This window comes from Phyllostomus discolor, chromosome 1, assembly GCF_004126475.2.
Source record: "Phyllostomus discolor isolate MPI-MPIP mPhyDis1 chromosome 1, mPhyDis1.pri.v3, whole genome shotgun sequence".
Taxonomy (NCBI): domain Eukaryota; kingdom Metazoa; phylum Chordata; class Mammalia; order Chiroptera; family Phyllostomidae; genus Phyllostomus; species Phyllostomus discolor.
In genome coordinates, this window is record NC_040903.2 from 7,485,048 (window position 1) to 7,504,397 (window position 19,350).

General features: G+C 49.4%; 1 protein-coding gene across 5 annotated transcripts in view; it reads left to right on the forward strand.

Moving 5' to 3' along the window:
• Positions 1-10,718: 10,718 nt before the first annotated feature.
• The window catches only part of CC2D2A (coiled-coil and C2 domain containing 2A), a 92,555-nt gene continuing 83,923 nt past the window's right edge, over positions 10,719-19,350 (forward strand). For 3 of the 5 annotated variants that reach the window (XM_036018862.1, XM_036018857.1, XM_028507974.2), the window contains exons 1-3: positions 10,720-11,000; positions 15,912-15,971; positions 17,989-18,069. In XM_036018862.1, the coding sequence (XP_035874755.1) occupies positions 15,933-15,971; positions 17,989-18,069 (120 nt within the window). In that variant the 5' untranslated portion in view covers positions 10,720-11,000; positions 15,912-15,932. Of the gene's footprint in view, positions 11,001-15,911; positions 15,972-17,988; positions 18,070-19,350 lie in introns of all 5 variants that reach the window. The other 2 variants (XM_036018850.1, XM_036018873.1) reach the window with 1 other exon arrangement.

Genomic DNA, 19,350 nt, shown 5'->3' on the forward strand with positions numbered 1-19,350 from the left:
GTTAAACGCAGCTGGGGCTGTATCAGCTGTTCACTCCCTCTCTCACATGAAGATTTCGGTAAACTCTGCAGTGAGTGGTTGCCAAAAACAGTTTGGGGATGTCCAGACTGAAGCTCTAATATGTCAAGAGGAAAACTGTTCCCCTGGAAGGTTTCTGCCTTCACAAAACAAGGTAAGAAAATGGTAATTGTGCTTTTGCTTCAAGACACACTTTGATGGAGGAATGGAAGGTGTCCAGCTTCCTTTTTAAGGTACTGACCTCTAGTGGCCAAAAGTGGTAACTACTCTACTAGAGAACAAATTTTCTAACAAAATTCTAGTGTGAGCTTAGAGAAGCTTGCTTTCTTTTTTTTAAATATATTTTATTGATTATGCTATTACAGTTGTCCCATTTCCCCCCTTTATTCCCCTCCACCATGCACACTCCCCCCCACCCACATTCCTCCCCCTTTAGTTCATGTCCATGGGTCATACATGTAAGTTCTTTGGTTTCCACATTTCCTATATTATTCTTAACCACCCCTCCCCGGTCCATTTTCTGCCTAGCAATTATGCTTCTTATTTCCTGTACCTTTTCCCCCTCTCTTCCCCTCCCACTCCCCACTGATAACCCTCCATGTGATCTCCATTTCTGTAATTGTGTTCCTGTTTTAGTTGTTTGCTTAGTTTGTTTTTGTTTTTGTTAGGTTCAGTTGTTAATAGCTGTGAATTTGTTGTCATTTTACTCTTCATATTTTTTATCTTCTTTTTCTTGGATAAGTCCCTTTAACATTTCTTATAATAAGGGCTGGGTGATGATGAACTCCTTTAACTTGATCTTATCTGAGAAGCACTTTATCTGCCCTTCCACTCTAAGTGATAGCTTTGCTGGATAGAGTAACCTTAGATGTAGGCCCTTGCCTTTCATGACTTCAAATACTTCTTCCCAGCTCCATCTGGCCTGCAAGGTTTCTTTTGAGAAATCCGCTGACAGTTTCATGGGAACTTCTTTGTAGGTAACTCTCTCCTTTTCCCTTGTGGCTTTTAAGAGTCTCTCCTTCTTTTTAATCTTGCATAATGTAAATATGATGTGCTTTGGTGTGTGCTTCCTTGGGTACAACTTCTTTGGGACTCTCAGAGCTTCTTGGACTTCCTGGAAGTCTATTTCCTTTGCCAGATTGGGGAAGTTCTCCTTTATTATTTGTTCAAATAAGTTTTCAATTTCTTGGCTCATCCTCTTCTCCTTCTGGTACCCCTATGATTCAGATGTTGGAATGTTTAAAGTTGTCCTGGAGGTTCCTAAGACTCTCCTCAATTTTTTTGAATTCTTGTTTCTTAATTCCATTCTTGTTGAATGTTTCTTTCTTCCTTCTGCTCCAAACCATTAATTTGAGTGCCGGTTTCCTTCCTGTCACTGTTGGTTCACTGTACATTTTCTTTTATTTCATTTTTCATAGCCTTCATTACTTCCTCTAATTTGCAACCATATTTAACCAATTCTGTGAGCATCCTGATTACCAGTGTTTTAAACTGTGCATATGATAGGTTGGCTACCTCTTCATCACTTAGTTGTATTTTTTTCTGGAGCTTTGACCTGTTCTTTCATTTGGGTCATTTTTTTTCTAAGCGCACCTGTTATATACTAAGGGGCAGAGCCTTAGGTGTTTACCAGTACCGGGCAACCATGTTGCTGCATTGTGACCCAGTAAGTGGGGGAGGGGTCCAAGAGGGAACAGTGCTGCTTGCTCCACTCTGTGGGGGGTTTCAGTCTCTTCCCTCACTTCCTACACTCAAATTGAGCCCTTCTGGTGCTGATTCCCTGGTGGGTGGGTTTCTGTACATTCTAGGACCCTGTGGGTCTCTCCAATGAACTCTTCTGTGAGGCTGGGAGTTTCTCCCAGTGCTGCAACCCCCACAGGTTTTTCCAGTCAGTGGCTTTGAGGTTTTATGTCCCCACACTTGAACTCTGGGTTGTGTGGTCTATCTCGCTCCCTAGTTGTTCCTCCCAGTTTATCTGCATGCAAATGTGGGACCTAGTCCTCCAGCCACCGCTGGCGGACACTGGTCTCTTTTCTACTGAATTTCAACAGCATTGAAACCTCTCTGATGAACTTGGATGGTCCTAATTGAGTTGATCAGCCAGGCGGGGTGCTGGACATTGTGGAGGGGAACACAAGGTGAGACAGGGGGCTGTGGACCAGTGACTATGGTTGAAATCAGAACTTAGATGGCCTGAGGAGGTGGGAAGAGGGAGTGTAATTACTGGATTAGGCACAACTTGTGATTGAAGTCTAAAACCTCTCCCAATGCCAGCGACAGTGGCAGGTCATCCTGGTGTAGACCACATTGGAGAAACCAGGGTTATCCAACCCCAGCACTATTGACATTTTGGGCCAGATAATTTTTTTATCTGGGAGTGAGGTGGGCGAGGCCCTGTCCTATGCATTATAGGAGGCTAAGCAGCCTCCCTGGTCTCTAACCACTAGATACCGGTAGCATGTCCTTCCAGGTTGTGACCACCAGTGATATTCCCAAACATTGCCAAACGCCCCCTGAAAGGACAGAGTGGACACTGGTAGAGAAGCACTGGAATAAGCTGAAGACTAGAACCCTAGAATCTCAAAGGCAAGGTGCCTGCTGTGAGTACTGGGACTCTTGGGCCCATCAAGGCACCCAAGGCAAAAACGCTCAGCTTCCTTGGGAGCTTTTCCTGCACTGACCAGCTGGATGTCTGTCTCTCTCCAGTGGCATTTGGATGCAGAAAGACCGTGGGAAAGTAGTAAACCTCTCAAGATCCATGAGCAACTCTACGTGAAAATGAGCCTTCAAGAACAAGGCACTAGATGGCCTGCCCATGAAAGCAGGCACATTTTCAACCAAGTAATAAGAACGTGAATGGACCGTGGTGCTATTTGCACCCTAAGCAGGTGAAGCAGGTCAACCAATGGGGCGCACTTCAGGGAAGTAGCTGGAGAGAAGAGAATGTCAAGCTTGTGTCAGTGAATAATCTTTTCAGCAAGAAAAATATGAGAATCCACCACTGATACTAGAGCTGCAGTTTTCTCTATGTAAGAGCATCTCCGGTAACTTCGAATTATGACCTGAGTCTCTAAATAAAACGAATCTTATGGCATTTTATTCTGAATAGCTCAAATAGCTCTCTTAGGAGGAGAAGGCGTTGTGAAATGAGGCAACTGCGAAGGCAGTCGTTGCAAATGAAAACAGGTTGAAAATCATAGCCCTGAGGGAAGAAAATTAAATGCCTTAATATCTGTAAAAATAGGCTACATGACCAATATATCTGAGTCCGTAAGTGTTGCTCTCCATTTGCTATAGAAACAAGAGGTGCACATTTTCCGGAGTTCGAGTTGCATTTCAGGGGAAGATGTATATAATTCAGTAAATTAGAAAATATAAATCAAATGTCGAAGAGCATGGTTTTATGAAATTTATAATTCAAAGGTGACTCTTTAGCTTCCAAGTAAAACCTTATTTTAATGACGTGTTTTTCCTTGTGAACTGGTTTTTCTTTCATGGAGAGTGAATTAGCTACAATAAAAAATATTATAAAATGCAAAGAACCAAATAAGAAGGACACATTCAGCTAAAGCTAAAATGGTGTCCCACATGGTCGGGTGTGAAAAGCATAATTTTGCCATTTATCGACCTAAATGATGTACCATTGCAACTTTCCTCTGGGGAAAATACAGCATTGTAGTCTCATTTCTGGTTGTATGCTTTTTCCATGTTTATTCCAGTGTCTTAATCTCCCAAAAAGGCTTAAAATGTGCCACCCTTTCGTGCCATTGCCTTTGAAGGCATCTCATGCGTTTGCCTGTTTTTTAAGTATACGTGTAAAAATGACATGTCTCAGAGTCCCATGTAAAACAATCACGACTATATTGCATTCATTCACTCATGTACGTATTAATTTATTTAAAATGTGACTCTTATAGTTATTATTGCTGCCTAACACAAATGTCCCCAAACTGCAGTGACTTAAAACCGTCACTCGTGTTAGGCACAAGGGTGATGTGAGTCAGGAGTCTGGACAGAGCACAGCTGGTTGGCTGATCTCTACACTCTCTGGGGCCTCGGCTGAGAAAACTTGACCCTGGGAGGGGCCTCAGTGTTCAGGGGCTGGAACCACCCAAAAGGTTGTCCCCACACATGCCTGGAGCCAGGGCTGGCACCGACTGGAAGACTGGGACCGCCGAACAGAGCGTGCGTGCACACAGCCTTTGTGTGCGGCCTGGCTCCTTGGCAGTATGGTGGACTCAGGGTACTGGAACCTCTCAAATGGCAACTTAAGACTCTAAGCACAAAAGTTCTACAAAACAACATGGAAACCGCATCATCTCTGGTGACTCAGCCTGAGAAATCAGCCAGCAGGTCAGCATCACTCTCACCAAACTCTGCTGGTGAATGTGGCTACAGGCCCACTCAGATGTAAGGAGACGACAAAGCTGGCCCCACGTGTTGAAAGGAGGTAGGTCAGAAAACGCGGAGGTTTTATTACAACCCCACAGCAGGTGGGGCGTACCGAGATGAAGCCTCACAGCGCGGGACTTTTATCATTAGGAACAATAAGAGGATATAACTACAGGTATTATCGGCATTTTAAAATAATAAGGAATATTTTGAAAAACCTGATACCAACCAATTCAAAAACAAAGAAAAAGGACAATTTTCTAAAAAGATATAATATGCTAAAACTGAAATAAGACATGTTGAACCTGAAGAGACTTAATATAAGCATTGAAGAAATCGAGGCACTGGTCAAAAAGTGAGGTACACACACGCACACACACTATTCCCCAAAGAAGATATACAACCGGCCACTAAACTCAGTGAATCACGGTGTGCACCACTCATAGGGAAATGCACATTAAAACCAAGCACTGTACCACCTGATACCTCCTAGGATGACTATCACCAAAAAAATGGAAATAAGTGTTGGTAAGAATGTGCAGAAATCAGAACACTTTTACAAGACTGTTGGGATGTAAAATTGTTCAGCCACTGTGGAAAATAGTTTCACAGTTTCTCACAAAGATAAAGAGAGAATTACCATGCAACACAGCAATTCCACTCCTAGGTATATACCTGAAAGAAACGAAAACAGGGACTTAAACCAGGGACTTGGATGTGACTGTCTACTAAAGCATCCGTCACAGGAGCCGAAAGGTGGAAACAGCCCAAGTGTCCTGGAGTAGGTAGGTGGATAAGCAGGTGTGGTCTACCCACACAGGGGGACATGATTCCCCTTTAAAAAGAATGGGCATCCTGGCACAGGCTACAGAACGGATAAGCAGGGAAAACTGTATGCTGAGTGGATTGAGCCAAACGCAGAAGGACCACCCTTGTATGATTCCACTCACAAGAAATAACTCGAATAAGCAAACCTGTGGAGGCAGAAAGTGGATTGGAGGTCACCGGGAGCTGGGCGGGGCTACCAGGGGGAGGAATGTGGAGCTCTTGTTTAACGGGCACCGAGTTTCTCTCGGGGTGGGGCAAACAGACGTTAGGGAAACAGGTGGTGGTGTTGGTTGTACAACGTTGTGAATGTAACTGATGCCACTGAATTGTACACTTGCAGTGGCTTTCCATTGGAAAGCTGCTGACCGAGTAAATCTGAAATGTTCTCAGCACAAAAAAAAATAATTTGTGACTATGTGAGGTGACAGATGTTGACATACTGTGGTCATCATTTTGCAGTATATACATATATTAAATCATTATACTGTACACCTCAAACTAAGACAAGGTTGTGTGTCAATTATATCTGAAAAACTGAGTAAAATGGCTAAAATAGCAAATTTTATGTTGTGTATATTTCACCACAAAGAAAAACATCTCACCAGATCCAAACAGTTTTACGTTTTTCCTTTCTATTAGATGTATTGGGTGACACTGGTGAACAAAATTATTCAGGTTTCAGGTTTACGATTCTCCCTCCCTTCATCCATTCACTGCACTGTGTGTTCACCTCCGCAAGTCGAAGCTCCTTCCATCACCGTTTCCCCCCAAACTCTCCTCCACCTCCCTCCCCGCAGCGATCACCACACTGTCGTCCATGTCCGTGAGTTTTTTCTTGTTTGTTTTGTTTTTCTCAATCCCTTCACCCCCCACAAAAATCCCAACACCTGTCAGTCTGCTCGCTACCTATGAGCCTGTCTCCGTTTTGCTTGTTAGTTCATTAGATCCACGTATGAGTGAGATCATATGGTATTTGCCTTTCCCAGGCTGGCTTATTTCACTGGGCATGATGTTCTCCAGGTCCATCCATGCTGTCACAAAGGTTAAGATGTTTTTTCTTTTTTACAGCCAGGTAGTATTCCACAAACAGTTGTATAGACAAGTTCACAGAACAGATAACGTGTGTATATGAGAGAGAGAGAGAGACAGATGGAGACAGGGGGACAGAAACAAAGAGAGGAAAAGAAAGAGATTACTCTGCTTTTTTGAGATTAGAAATATCCTTTATACTAAAATAAAACAAGAGCAATACAAGAAAGGGAAAAAAGTACAGTCTCTTTTATGAACATAAAAGCAAAAAATCTAGATATTAAAAACTAAATTTAACAATTATTTTTTATTTTTTAAATAGATTTTATTGATTATGCTATTAGTTGTCCCATTTTTATCCCCTATTTATTAAACATTTTGACCAAATTTAGTGTATCGCAGAAACACAAGAAAAGTTTGACATCAAAAAGCCTGTTAATGTAATTCACATTAAAATATTTTTAATCATATTTGATGATCTCAAAAGATGCAGGAAAAAAAGCTTCTGATATATAATTCAACACTTGTTCTAGATTAAAAACACTTTAACCAGCCAGGAACACTTAACTTATAAGAACAAGAATTTTTACACTTTGATTTAAAACAAATCGGCTAGATTCATTTATTGTTCTTGCATATGAATTTTTGCAAGAAATTGTGGTTTTGAATTTTGCTTTTTAACAATTTCAGGATATTACGAGGAGATGTAGAATTCTCAGGAACAGGTTTAGTTTGGTGAAATGTTAACAGATGAGGGAGGTTATAATCAGAAGGAGAACCAGCACAAGAGAGGTGAGCAAATTCTGCCTGTGTGACAGCTGTTTGCTTCAAGTGAATGATCTCGTACCATAAACATCTGCCATAGACTGAACGCGTCCCCGCAAATTCCCAGGTTGCTGCCCTGCCCCTCGATGTCACTGTATGTGAAGACAGGAATTTTAGGAGGTAATTTCTGTTAAATGAGGTTGTAAGAGTGGAGTGCTAATCCCAATCGGGGATGTCCGATAGGAGGGGAGAGTTATGTCTCTCTCCACCTGAGCGCATCCAGGAAAGGCCCCGTGAGGACAGAGCAAGACAGTGGCCAGGCACAAGCCCTCACCCAGCACCGCAGCAACTGGCAGCTTGGCCTCGGGCTTCCCGGCCTCCAGCCCTGTGAGAAAATCAGACTCTATTATTGTTTCAGCCACCCGGTCTGTGGTATTTTATTAAAATTATCTGAGACGACATTCGCCATCTTTGTTCCACTTAATACAGTGTACAGCATTTGCTGTCTGATCATCATTAACTTAATAAACCTCATAACAACCCTCTGCAGTAGTTACTGTCATTCATCTCATTGTACAGATGAGGACATTGAAATCTAGCGAAGTTAGGGCAGTTGACCAAGAACCCCCAACTGAGTACCCTGCATTCATCTTCTCCCTCTCTGCTCCCCTCCTGAAGCTCCATGGATCTCCCCGATTTCTCCCCCGTGACTCTCATCCATTCTTCCCCATTGTCCATCTCTCTCTGCCAGATTTTCCTTTTCTAAAATCTCTTCTTTATGCCGTGGCTGGTGTGGCTCAGTGGATTGAGTGGTGGCCTGTGAACCAAAAGGTCTCTGGTTCGATTCCTAGTCAGGGCACATGCCTGGGTTGCAGGTCAGGTATCCCGTTGTGGGCATGCCAGAGGCAACCACACACTGATGTTTCTCTCCCTCTCTTTCTCCCTCCCTTCTCCTCTCTCTAAAAATAAAAAAATAAACTCTTTAAGAAAAAAGAAAGCAAAACAAAAAATGAAATCTCTTCTTTACATCATTAATTCTCTTTCCAGCCCTCTCATCAGATATTTAACCCATGCTTTGCTTAAAAAAAAAAAAAAAGCATAACCATATTATTCATGTCTAAAAGTTCTAGCTGGTTCTTTTTCACATTTTCCTGACCTTTCTGATGGTATCTCACTCGTCTTTTATATTTTCAAAGTCTCCTTTTAAGCTCTATTACGCTCATTACTTTTTTTATATTCTTCCTCTGATCACTGTGCTATCAGAACTTATTGGGCATCTAACAGGGCCCTCAGGTTGCCTGCGCACTCCTGGATGGTTCCCCCCGGGCTGCCCGACTTTGGATGGTGAGCTCACCGTCTGCAGGTCTCTCTGCTGCTGTCCTGAACGGACGGCTCAAAGGTGTGTCCCTCCAGAACAGTCCCGTGACTGCCCTTGCCCAGCACCCACAGGGATACCGTGACCTGCGTCTGCTTTTAAAATGTGTCCCCTAGGGAGTTTCTACAAGGTATGAATAGCAGAAACAGTTAAACAGCAGAGCGCAAGCCATGCTGCTGTGAATCCCGGGGAGAATATTTTTCTCACCACACGCGGAGCACAGACTGAGACAGGCCAGTGCTCTGCTGTCTCCTTGTGCTTTCGGTCTGAAGACCTACTCTTTCTCTTCGGAGAGCTTTCCTTGTATTACCTCTTTGACAAGTTTTGCCTTTTCTTTTCTTTTCTTTCTTTTCTTTTCTTTTCTTTTCTTTTCTTTTCTTTTCTTTTCCTCCCTTCCCTTCCCTTCCCTTCCCTTCCCTTCCCTTCCCTTCCCTTCCTTCCTTCCTTCCTTCCTTCCTTCCTTCCTTCCTTCCTTCCTTCCTTCCTTCCTTCCTTCCTCCTTCCTCCCTTCCTCCCTTCCTCCCTTCCTCCCTTCCTCCCTTCCTTTCTTTCTTTCTTTCTTTCTTTCTTTCTTTCTTTCTTTCTTTCTTTCTTTCTTTCTTTCTTTCTTCCTCTTTCTCTCTTTCTTTGTTGGTTGTCTCTATGTCTACAAGTGTGAGATTTCTCAACCTGAGGTCCTCTCGTTTTCTCTGGAACACTTTATTGTAAGAGTGACAGGCTGGTTTCTTTCATCGGGGGATCCAGAAATGCCAGTGTCTGGGACCTGCTCTTTGTGGCGCTCCGTTTCTCCAGGTGTACTGTTGGCTGCCTCGGCTCTGCGAGAAGGAGAGCACCCTGCCCGCCTCCCGCTCAGTGTTCCGTGTCAGCCCTGAAACGCAAGCACCCTCTGCCCTGCCTGGGGGGCACTTGACCCCAGAGCGTCTATGACTCAACTTCCCTCGGAGCCCCCAGTCTCCTCCCAGTGGCAGAAGGAGAGGGGGTGAGGAGGACTGGCACTAAGCGGGCTGCCAGCAGCAAAGGAGGGTCCTAAAAAGCTAGCCCCTCTCTGTGTAGGCCTTCAAATCTTCTCGCATGTCAGCCCCATGGCTCTCCCCACTTTTCCTGGTACCTGACTGTATTAGCTTCCCAAGGCTGCTGCGACAAAGTACCACACACTCAGTGGCTTAGAACCACAGAAATGTATCGACTCACAGTCCTAGAGACGAGCAGTAAGAAATCAAGGCGTTGGCAGGTTGGCTGCCTCTGAGGGCTGTGAGGGAGAGTCAGTCCCGTGCCTGGCACCAGCTTCCCGTGAACGCAGGTGCTCCTGGGCCTGTGGCTGCCGTCCTTCCCGTGCGTATACAAGGTCTTCCCTCCGTGTGCGTCTCTGTGCGCAGATTCCCCTTTGGGTTATAAGGACACCGTCACACTGGATCGGGACCCGGTCCAATGGCCTCATCGCCAAGACCTCGTCTCCGAAGCAGGCCGCACTCGGAGGTGCCGAGGGTTAGGACGCCGGCATACCCGTGGCAGAAGGACACGTTCAGCCCAGCACCCTACTGAGGCAATTCGGGGGCCTCTCTGGGGTTCTGCAGAGTGAACAGCTCGTCTCCTCATTCTCGTGCTCTCCTGTCCCCCTCACACAGAGACACACGTGTGCACATGGACATACACAGAGATAAACACACGTGCAGAATCACACACAGATGCATGGAAATGGAGAGACATGTATAGACACAGACACACGGAGATCCACACAAAGACACACAGATACACAAACGTAGATACACTCACACACACACCCAAATACACAGAGGCACACAGAGACACACACATGCACATGGGCACACACACTGATAGATACAGATACACAGAAACATGGAGAGACACACAGACACGCAGACACACAGACCGGCATGCTGGGCGCGTGGCTCGCTTTGGTCTGTTCACCCCACACTCTTCCCTCAGCTCTGCCTCTGCCCTCATTCTCTCTGCTCTTCGGAGCCATAACATTTATATCTTCAGCAATTTTAGGGGATTCAGAGGATAAATGGAGATTAACTGGGCACATTCATTCTCCCACAGGCACATCCACCGGGGCCCGGAGCACAGCCAGGGCGCCTTTGCCACAGAGGAGACATGCCCCCTCCCCCCCAGAAATGATGTCCTTTATGGAGCTAAGCCGCCTGCTTCCGAGCACGAGCACGGCCTGTCTGTACCAGAAACGCCCAGTGACCCCCTGACCTGCAGCTCTCAAAGCTTGACCTACTTTCTGCCCAGCTCCTCCTCCCCAAGCTGATTTCTCTCTGTCCTCGTCCTGCAGGTGGCGCTCCTGGGCTCAGCACATTCATGTTCCCCGATGAGGAGTAACCTGTCACTTTAAAAGAAAAAAAAAAAGCCGCCAAGTGACCTTCCTTAGGAACGAGTTGCTAAGTGGGTGTTTTTGCGAAGACTTGGCTGCAGCTTCCCTGGAGCCGGAGCCCTGGGACGGCCCCCAGCGTTCGGCCTTTCCCTTTGACCTCAGAGAAGACGCCACAGTGAGACCTGTCTCTCTCCACCTCCCCTTCGCCCCAGAAAGCAGAATCTGCCACGTGCCCTTGTAAAGTTTCTTAAGGTAAATCCCTCCTCCTCCTCCTCCTCCTCCTCCTCCTCCTCCCTGAGCAGGGCCGCTGGGGGCTGGCTCTCAGTTCCCGCCTTGGGGCTCAGCCCCTCCCCTCGGGTGCTGAGCAGACTGAGGGACTGGTCACGTTAGGGGTTCTCATCCTTTTTATCCACGTTCCAGTTTCTGGAATTGAAACGCACAGCAGCATCCTTCAGGCGCTTTGATTAGAGCTGCCGCCTGGAGCCTGGTTTGCAGCAACATTAAGTCAGCCTGCGGCAGCCCCTGGGAGAATTCCTCCCAGACAGTCATTCCGCTTCCTGGGATGCCCAGGCCAGCCCACTAGGTTCCAGTCTCCCAGAAGGGTGGGCTGCGTGGTACCCTTCTGGGCCCCTTAGCCCACACCGGTTCAAAGGGCTCAGGAGTAGCTATTGCAAACCCCCCTTTCCTTGGCACTAGACAGCCAAGGGCCCACGACAAAGGGCTGAGGATCCCTGTGAGAAGCTCATAAAGTCTAACGGGAAATACATGTACAATACGTTATTAATTTTTCATGGAACTTCTGCAAATCAACTCAGCGCCAGCACACGGTGTCTCTGCCTCTCTCCCCGAGGGCTCATTTACAGAGCCATCCATTGAAACATGTATTGAATATTAACAATGCACCAGGCCACGTGCTGGCAATTCAGAGTGCACGAAATCGAGCCGGACCCGGACAGAAGCTCCGAGTTTCCCAGGAAGACGGACTGTAAACCAATAACAGAGCAATGGGAGATTTATAGAAGGGACTGCAGCGCTCAGAGACCAGCAGGACCCCTCGGGGAGGGCCTGGGGGCACTCGGTGCGTCCTGTCAGCACCCCAGGCACGTATCCCAGTGCAGCTCCAATATTTATATAAGCTCTTTGAAGCCAGTGCCTGGGATATGGAGCTGCTTAAACGATCCTCTAAAGCTCTTTGGCTGGAATTACTTGCAGAACTGGGGGATGAACTCAAAAGGATGCGAGTGGCACCCGCCAGGGCTCCAGGCTCCAGCTGGAACAGGAAGAAACAGAGAAGCTAAGCGCCGGGCTCAGGGGAAACCGCCCGTGTGGGGTAGGAGGGCGGGGGCGGCTTCGGAGGCCCCGTCAGTGGAAACAGAAGGGAGACTCCTAGGCGTTTGCTCAGCGTTTCACTGCCCACCTTCTACCAGTTAGTTACCCCTGGCGAGAGGACCCCCACCGAGGGAGGAGTCGCGACCACACGCTCACAGACGGAGGAGGGACATGCGTCTCCTCTGAGAGGTGTAGGCGTCGCTCCAAGAGCGCACAGCTGGTGCGTGCGGCTGGAATCGGAACCCAGGCCATGCCATCTTTTTGCAAAGCCCTCGCTCTCTCTGGGAACCCATGTGCTCACCGTCCCGGACAGGGGTGCCCATCTTGTGTTCAGTGTTCTGAGCAGCCGAGGCTGAGATGAAGACGGTTCTGCCCTTTTCGTACACCTTCATTCCTTCCTCCCTACAGCCTGTTGAATGTGTGACTTCGATCCTCTGAGGACAGTCCGTTCGTCCGGGTGAAGGTATCGGAACTTCCCTTCAAAAATGTGTTCGGTGTTCTGTACTGAGCTACAGAAATCATGGACCTAACGTCGCCAGCGCTCTTGCTCACTGGCGCGGCGCTCCGCAGTTTTCCGGTGTAAATATGTCCAGCATCACGGGCTCACGGAACAGCTTCTGATGCCACTGACAAAACAGGAGCACGTGGTGAGACAGACGGAGGCGCAGAGACGCCTGAGGGAGGACTCTGAAGTCGTGCGGGAGTCAGATTCTGAACGCCACATTTAACAGCGATACTCTTGGGCAAATCGCGCAGCCTGTCAGAGGCGACCTCAGGGGACACCTCCGGTTCCTTTCATGTAAACCGAGGCAGGCGCTGCTAAGCCGGCAGTGTTGTTGTGAGACCTAGTGATAACACATTATCTGGAGGGAGCTGGGAGTGAGCCTGCAGCGAATCACGGCTGTTATTTTGATATTGTCAATGGAAATGTACGAAGAAGCACTCCGTGCTCGGGCTGACAAGCTGCATATTAATGTTGGGCCATATTGATGTATCTTTTCTTAGCAAGAGTGTTCATAAAAAAAATAAATTTTGATGTCATCTGATTTCCTTAGAAACTCATTCAAAGGTAATGACCAGGAAAGAATGAGAAGAAAAAGGCAACCCTGTTACATTTTTCATTTTCTACTTCTTCCTTTCATACATAACATTTTTTAATTCACTGGAAAAAATCTCTTTTTAAGTCACGGGAACATTTCCCAGCTCCTTCGTTCTAGTTCGCAGGGCTCGGAGTTGTTGATCAGAGCGCCTGTGCGCCCGTGGGAATTTCACTGGTATTACCCGCCCCCTGGCGCTCTCTAGAGTACCTCCTCTCCCTCTCCTTTTCTCGGCTGCTTCTCTTGTTTCCCCGCCTCGATTGTCTGCAGCCTTTGAGGGGGTCTGGGTGGGAGACGCTAGAAATTCGGGTGCTCTACTTCCCTTTAACACGCTAATTCCCCCTGAGGGTCAGCAACACCTTGAACACCTTAGGTGGGCTGGATGAATCCAAGTTAAGACGGCCTCCAGGGATACCAGCGAGGGCTTATGATTTGCCAGCCCTCATACTCCACCCCCTCCCACGTGCTCACTCATTCTTCACGGCGGCCCCAAGGGGACAGTGAAGCTCTGACGGGCTCCAGGATGGGGCTGTGAGGACACAGCCAGTAGAGAGATGCAGGCATTCACTTGAAAAGTATGTATTGAGACTCTGCCGTGTGTCAGAGTCCTGGGCTCTGGGGGTGCTCCTGCTCTCTTGTAGCTCATATTCTAATGGGGAATGGGCAGGCGATCACAAATGAAGATGCATGTCGGCGGGTGATAAGTGCTGAGGGGAAATAGATCCTTGTAGGGTAGGTACTGAGCTCCAGGAGGGTGAAGGGGAAGGTCAGCACCGTGTTGGGAGTGTTCGTGGAGGACCGCTCCGACAGAATGAACTTGGAACAGAGTCCTGAGGCGCTGAACAAGAGAGAGAGCCCCGCAGACCTCTGGGGCAAGAGCGTGCCATGCAGAGAGAACAGCAAGTGCCCAGACTCCCCCCCACCCCCGAGGCCAGAGGACTCGAGCACAGAACCTGCAGCAATGAGCTGGCTATTGAAAAAAAATGGAATTTTATCATGTTGAGAAAGGGAAGTCTTTGGAGGATTTTGCATGGAGGAATGACTTGATCTCACTTAAATTTTAAACAATTTGCTCTGATTTCAACTGTAAATGCATAAGGTGGGAATCAGAGAAGTTAGGGGGTCTTTGGGTGAGGCCACGTGAGAGACAGGGGTGCCCCACCAAAGGGATAACAGTGGAGGTGGTAGCTGGAGGTGGTTGAATTCTCAATATGATCGGAAGGCAAAGCTGGATGGGTGTCTGATGGGTTGGATGCGGTGTGTCCTGTGAGAGTCAGATCAGAATCAAGAATGACTGGAAGGTTTCAATTCAGCCTGAGCAAAATGCAGTTCTGTTTATGGCCACAAGGGAGGCCGCAGGACCAGCCGGTTGGATGTCCGGACAGGGAGCTCCATCTGGAGCGCGTTAAACCCATATCCCTCTCGCACTTGGACACGTGAGTCTGGAGTTTTGGGGACACGTGTGGGCCCAGGAGGTAACTTGGAGAGAGAATATCAGCAGGTCGATGGTATTTAAAGCCAAACAGCAGCATGAGACCGCCCCAGGGAATGAGTAGAAGCAGGCTGAGCCCAGGGCACCCCCATGGGGTAGTCGGGAGACGAGGAGAAGCCGCCCAGGAGTCTGAGAAGCAGCAGCCTGCGGGCAGGAGGAAAACCAGGAGATGGTGTGTCCCAGGAGCCGAGTGAAGACAACATGTCAAGGAAAAGAAAGTGATGCACCCTGGCTGGCATAGCTCAGTGGATTGAGCTCGGGCTGCAAACCAAAGTGTCGCAGGTTCGATTCCCAGTCAGGGTGCATGCCTGGGTTGCAGGCCATGACCCCCAGCAACCGCACATTAATGTTTCTCTCTCTCTCTATCCCCCTCCCTTCCCTCTCTAAAAAAAATAAATAAAATATTTTTTAAAAAAAGAAAGTGACGGGTCACATGCCTTCCTACACATCTCTCCGTCGGGTGGAGGAAGATGAGGACTGAGGACCCATCCGTAGATGTGGTGGCACAGGGGTCGCTGGCAAGAGCAGTTTCAGGAAGTGCTGAGCTCAAAACGCCGACTGGGAAGAGAAGGTTCAAGGAGTTTTCCTGTAGAAGATTGAAAAGCTGAGCAACAACTAGAAGGAAACATGAAGTTGGGGAAGGTATTTTTAAAGGAAGGGCCAATTACAGCACTTTGTGCGCTGGGAGCAGTGAGCCGACAAGGCCAGAGGAAAGGACCCTCTGGGTGGAAGGGGGAAGCTGTCCTGGTCAGGCTCTGGAGGAAGGGAGGGCCGTGGATGTGAGCAGGGACAGCTCACAGTAGCAAGTGGGAGCAGAGGAGGGGACATGCTTCCGTGGGGAGGAAGAGGGAGATGTGGGAGCCCCCTCTGGTCTCATCTCTGGCTCAGTGAAATGAGAACCAAGGTCAAGGGTAGAAAGGAGGAGTGGGAAGGTGGAGGTCTGAGGCTGGGAAGTATCTTTCCGGAGCTGGGCCCTGCAAGGGCAGGGCCTCTTCCTGCCTCCCCCCACGCTGCCCAGGAAGGCTCCGTGGCAGGCGGATGGGAACAGAAGGCCTGGCAGCCCCCCTGCTCCCCAAGGGGTCATCCCCACCAGCCCTGGGTCTGTGAGGACGTGTTCCTGGTGAATGGGGCGTCTACTCAAGTCAAGCACTTCCCTGCCCAGGGAGGTCAGCTTCGCATCTATCAACAGTAAGAAAGACATTCCATGGACACAAAGGCGTGACTTCTTTGTTCTTTGTCTGTCAGGGAGGAGCCATCACAGCCAGAATGGATCCCAAGGAAGAAAAAATGAAAATAATCACAGAGGTACGTGGTTGATTAGATACCCTCTCGGGCTGTGTTTGTGTGGGCTGTGCACTCACATCACACGTGTTTGCGAGGGAGGAAGCTCGGCCAGCAACAAGCATGAAATGCCGGGCCACGGCACTGCACGCGGAGGGGGCTGTGTCGGGCACGTGGTGGGGAGGGGGGGGGGATAGTGCAGGAAAGGCAGCTGGCAGGGGTTTGCTTCTGCTTGTCCCCTGGTCATGGACTCTGACACACAGCAGTTTTGAGGCACCACCTGCTATAGGAGCGAGCTCTCCTGAAGCCCACAGATTTCCAAAGAAATTCAGGGTGAAGGTAGCAAGCATAGCTTAGACCCACCGATCAAATCCTCCGTCTTGTGGAGTCCAGCCATTTCTGACTCAATGTGCCCAAACATCATTAAACACTGTCTAGGACAGAGAAGGAGGGCTGTCTCCAGTTTGGAGACTGTAGACCCCCAAACAGGGGGACTTACTCCCCTCAATCCTTGCCTCTGCCTTGGCTCCAGGGCTCCCTGACTGGAGACCACGGAGACAGTCAGGGAGACACTACACTCTTTTCAACAGTGTTTCAAAAAGACTAAAGGAACACGTTTCCCAGATACAGCCTCGTCACTCTACGCCTGCTCATTCATTCACACAGCAGATGCCTGCTGTGCCTCCGGGCCCCGGGGGTACAGCGGGGTGCACACCCCTGGGCCCTCGTGGAGTTTCCTTCTATGTAATTTGAAGTCCCACCCCACGGCTTTCCATTGATGGAGGATCGAACCATGATTGGAAAGTGAAAAAAGAACCTGGATTTCTCATAAGGCCACTCTACGCCAGCAAGAACTTAGACTTGACTGAGGAACCACACTTGCGTACCGCAGTGCTATCAGCGTTGTGCGTGTAATCTCAGGTGGCGAGTTTCTGAGCTCAGAGCACTCCCTCCCGGGTGGGCACCCGAAGGGCAAGGTCCGAGTGAGCCCTGCCCCCAGAGGGTGAGTCAGAGACGGGGAAGCAGCCCACACCGCGCCCATGCCCCGGGTCACCTCCGCTGTCACTGAAGTTCACGTCTCCTCCGATCCCGACACCCAAGGGCGCGATGTGTGATTGGAGCCTCGGCCAATGACCTACGGTTACACGTCTTTGAACTCTGATATCATCAAAACCCACGCTTTGTGTTCCAAGTTTGTTTCTGTATGAAAATTTTAAAGTTCCCAGTTTTAGAGAAAAACTCTAATAAAGCTGGTGTACTAGGGAGAGGTTCCGGCTTTATCTTGCAATTACTCTTATGCCCAGCGGCGCTTGCTCCCCGGTCTGAAAACCTTCAGCGCTAGACAAGTTGAACGCCTGACAACCTGAGTGCACTCCGCTCTGACGTTTTATGACTAGAACTCGAGAAAATGCCGTATGGGAAAAGAAAACAAAGTTTGCGCTGTTGAAGGATGTCTCGCTGTTTTGAAAGATCTGCTACGTGTTTCTTTAAATCAAAACTTCCACCGTGATTCCACGTGTGTTATCATTATTCTCCCCCCGATAGTAAGACCCGGGGTGCAGGGAAGCCCAGCCCTGGAGTCCCTGCACAAGGTTCTGGGCCATCCTGTGTGAGGGTCCTTCGTCTGGGCCAGCCCGCCGGCCCCAGCAGGTTCCCTTGTTAGCTGCTCCTCAGGGTGTGACTTTGGAAGGTGGGGGTGTCTCTGTGCCCTCCAGTGCCAGGAACACAGTAAGCGCTCAATAAATGCCCTATGCCGAAGGAGCACCTGGGGCTAGGGAAGCCCCGTCATCTCATTCCCAGGGTTCCCATTTGGAAGTAACTTTTCAAGGGTGCACCTGTTCTGGGAAGAGCAGCTGGGGATGGCTGGTCCACCCACACTCAGCCTCAGTGCATGGAGGCCCCGGGGCAGGATGGTGATTTTAATTTCAGCACCTAGAAATCACCCCCCTTTCTCTCTTAACGGTTCTTTCTAAATGTACACACACACACACACATCAAGTGACACACCACTGACGACTCTGTCATTTGCATTTTGTCAAAGGAGGTCATGGAAAATGATGAGGATGCAGATGCAGGAAGAGAGAAGACTGCGAAGGCTCACAGACCAAGAAGAAAGAGACAGGTAGGGTCTTGAACTGTTGGTTCACAACCCACCTGCACCCACGGGGCAGGGGTGGGGGGAGCCACGCATCCTCCCCTGGGGGAGGTGGGGACCTGTGGGTGGCCCAGGGGAAGCCCTCATGTGGCATGCAAGACACTCGAGACAGGACCCCGGTCAGTACAGGGACATTTTTCCTCCAAGGTTACCCGCCCCTGGGAGAGAAGTCTAGAAATGATGGAAAGGGCCCCGGGCAGGGTTGTCATCACAGGCCATTATTAACTAAGACGATAGATGGCAGTGCAGGACTGCAAATCTTGAGGAACCCCCGTGCCCCCCCCCCCTCCCTTTCTCCAAGTCGGAATTCCGCTTCAGTCGGAGCGGGAGGCCCACTCCTGACTCCCAGCACTGCAGGCAGTCCCGCCCCCAGCTCTCCTCGCTGCAGCAGTCGCCCCCCCTTAACCGGGAGCACCCCCCAAGCGAGTGCAAGGTCTACTTCGCAAGGTAATAAAATCCCTTGGTACGAGTCCTTGCCTTCCCTGGATGGACGATTTGTTTGGAACACCCGGGATGCCAGCCAGGAAAGGAAGGGACGGAAGCGCCATTTTGAGCCAGCAGCCACGAGATGGGGCCCGTGGAAGGGTGGCGGGGAAAGTGGGGAGGTGGGCAGGGCACCCGAGAGCCCCCCCACAGGGAAGAAACCGTCCCCTCAGCTCCTCTTCCCCAGTGCACTGCCGTTGTAACCAGCCCGGCTTCAGGGCAGATTTCTGCTCCTGCAGCTGAGACAGAGCCACCCAGGGGAGGGCCCAGGGGATGGGAGGTGCTGCCCAGCCACGTGGCTGGTCCCTCTGGCCACTCAGAGAGCTTTAGCCTCTTGTTGCAGGATGAGCAGTGGCTCAGCAGCGAAGGGCCAGGGGACCCAAGGAGGCGGCCGTGGCCCAGAGCAGATAGGAAAAGGGCAAGTGCTTAGAGCAAGGGCCACAAGAAGGGTGAGCTGGGCGACCAGGATTAGGGGGCCTGGGGCAGAGAATGGAGCCCAGGGTCAGGCATCTCAGTCCCCAGGCATCAGCTCACTAACTGAACAGGCACGAGAGCCCCGTCACCAACCGCACAGCAGCCGCTGGGGCTTTGTGACAAACCTTCGGGAATGATTCTCAACCCCACTGCCACTTCACAGTCACTGGGGCACTTTTTCCTTTAAGCAGATGCCTCAGATTCCACCCCCCCGCCCCACCCCAGCTACCCAGGCCATTCATTGAAGCCAGAATCTCCGTGCTTTGTGCAATGCCCGATATGTAGCAGCAT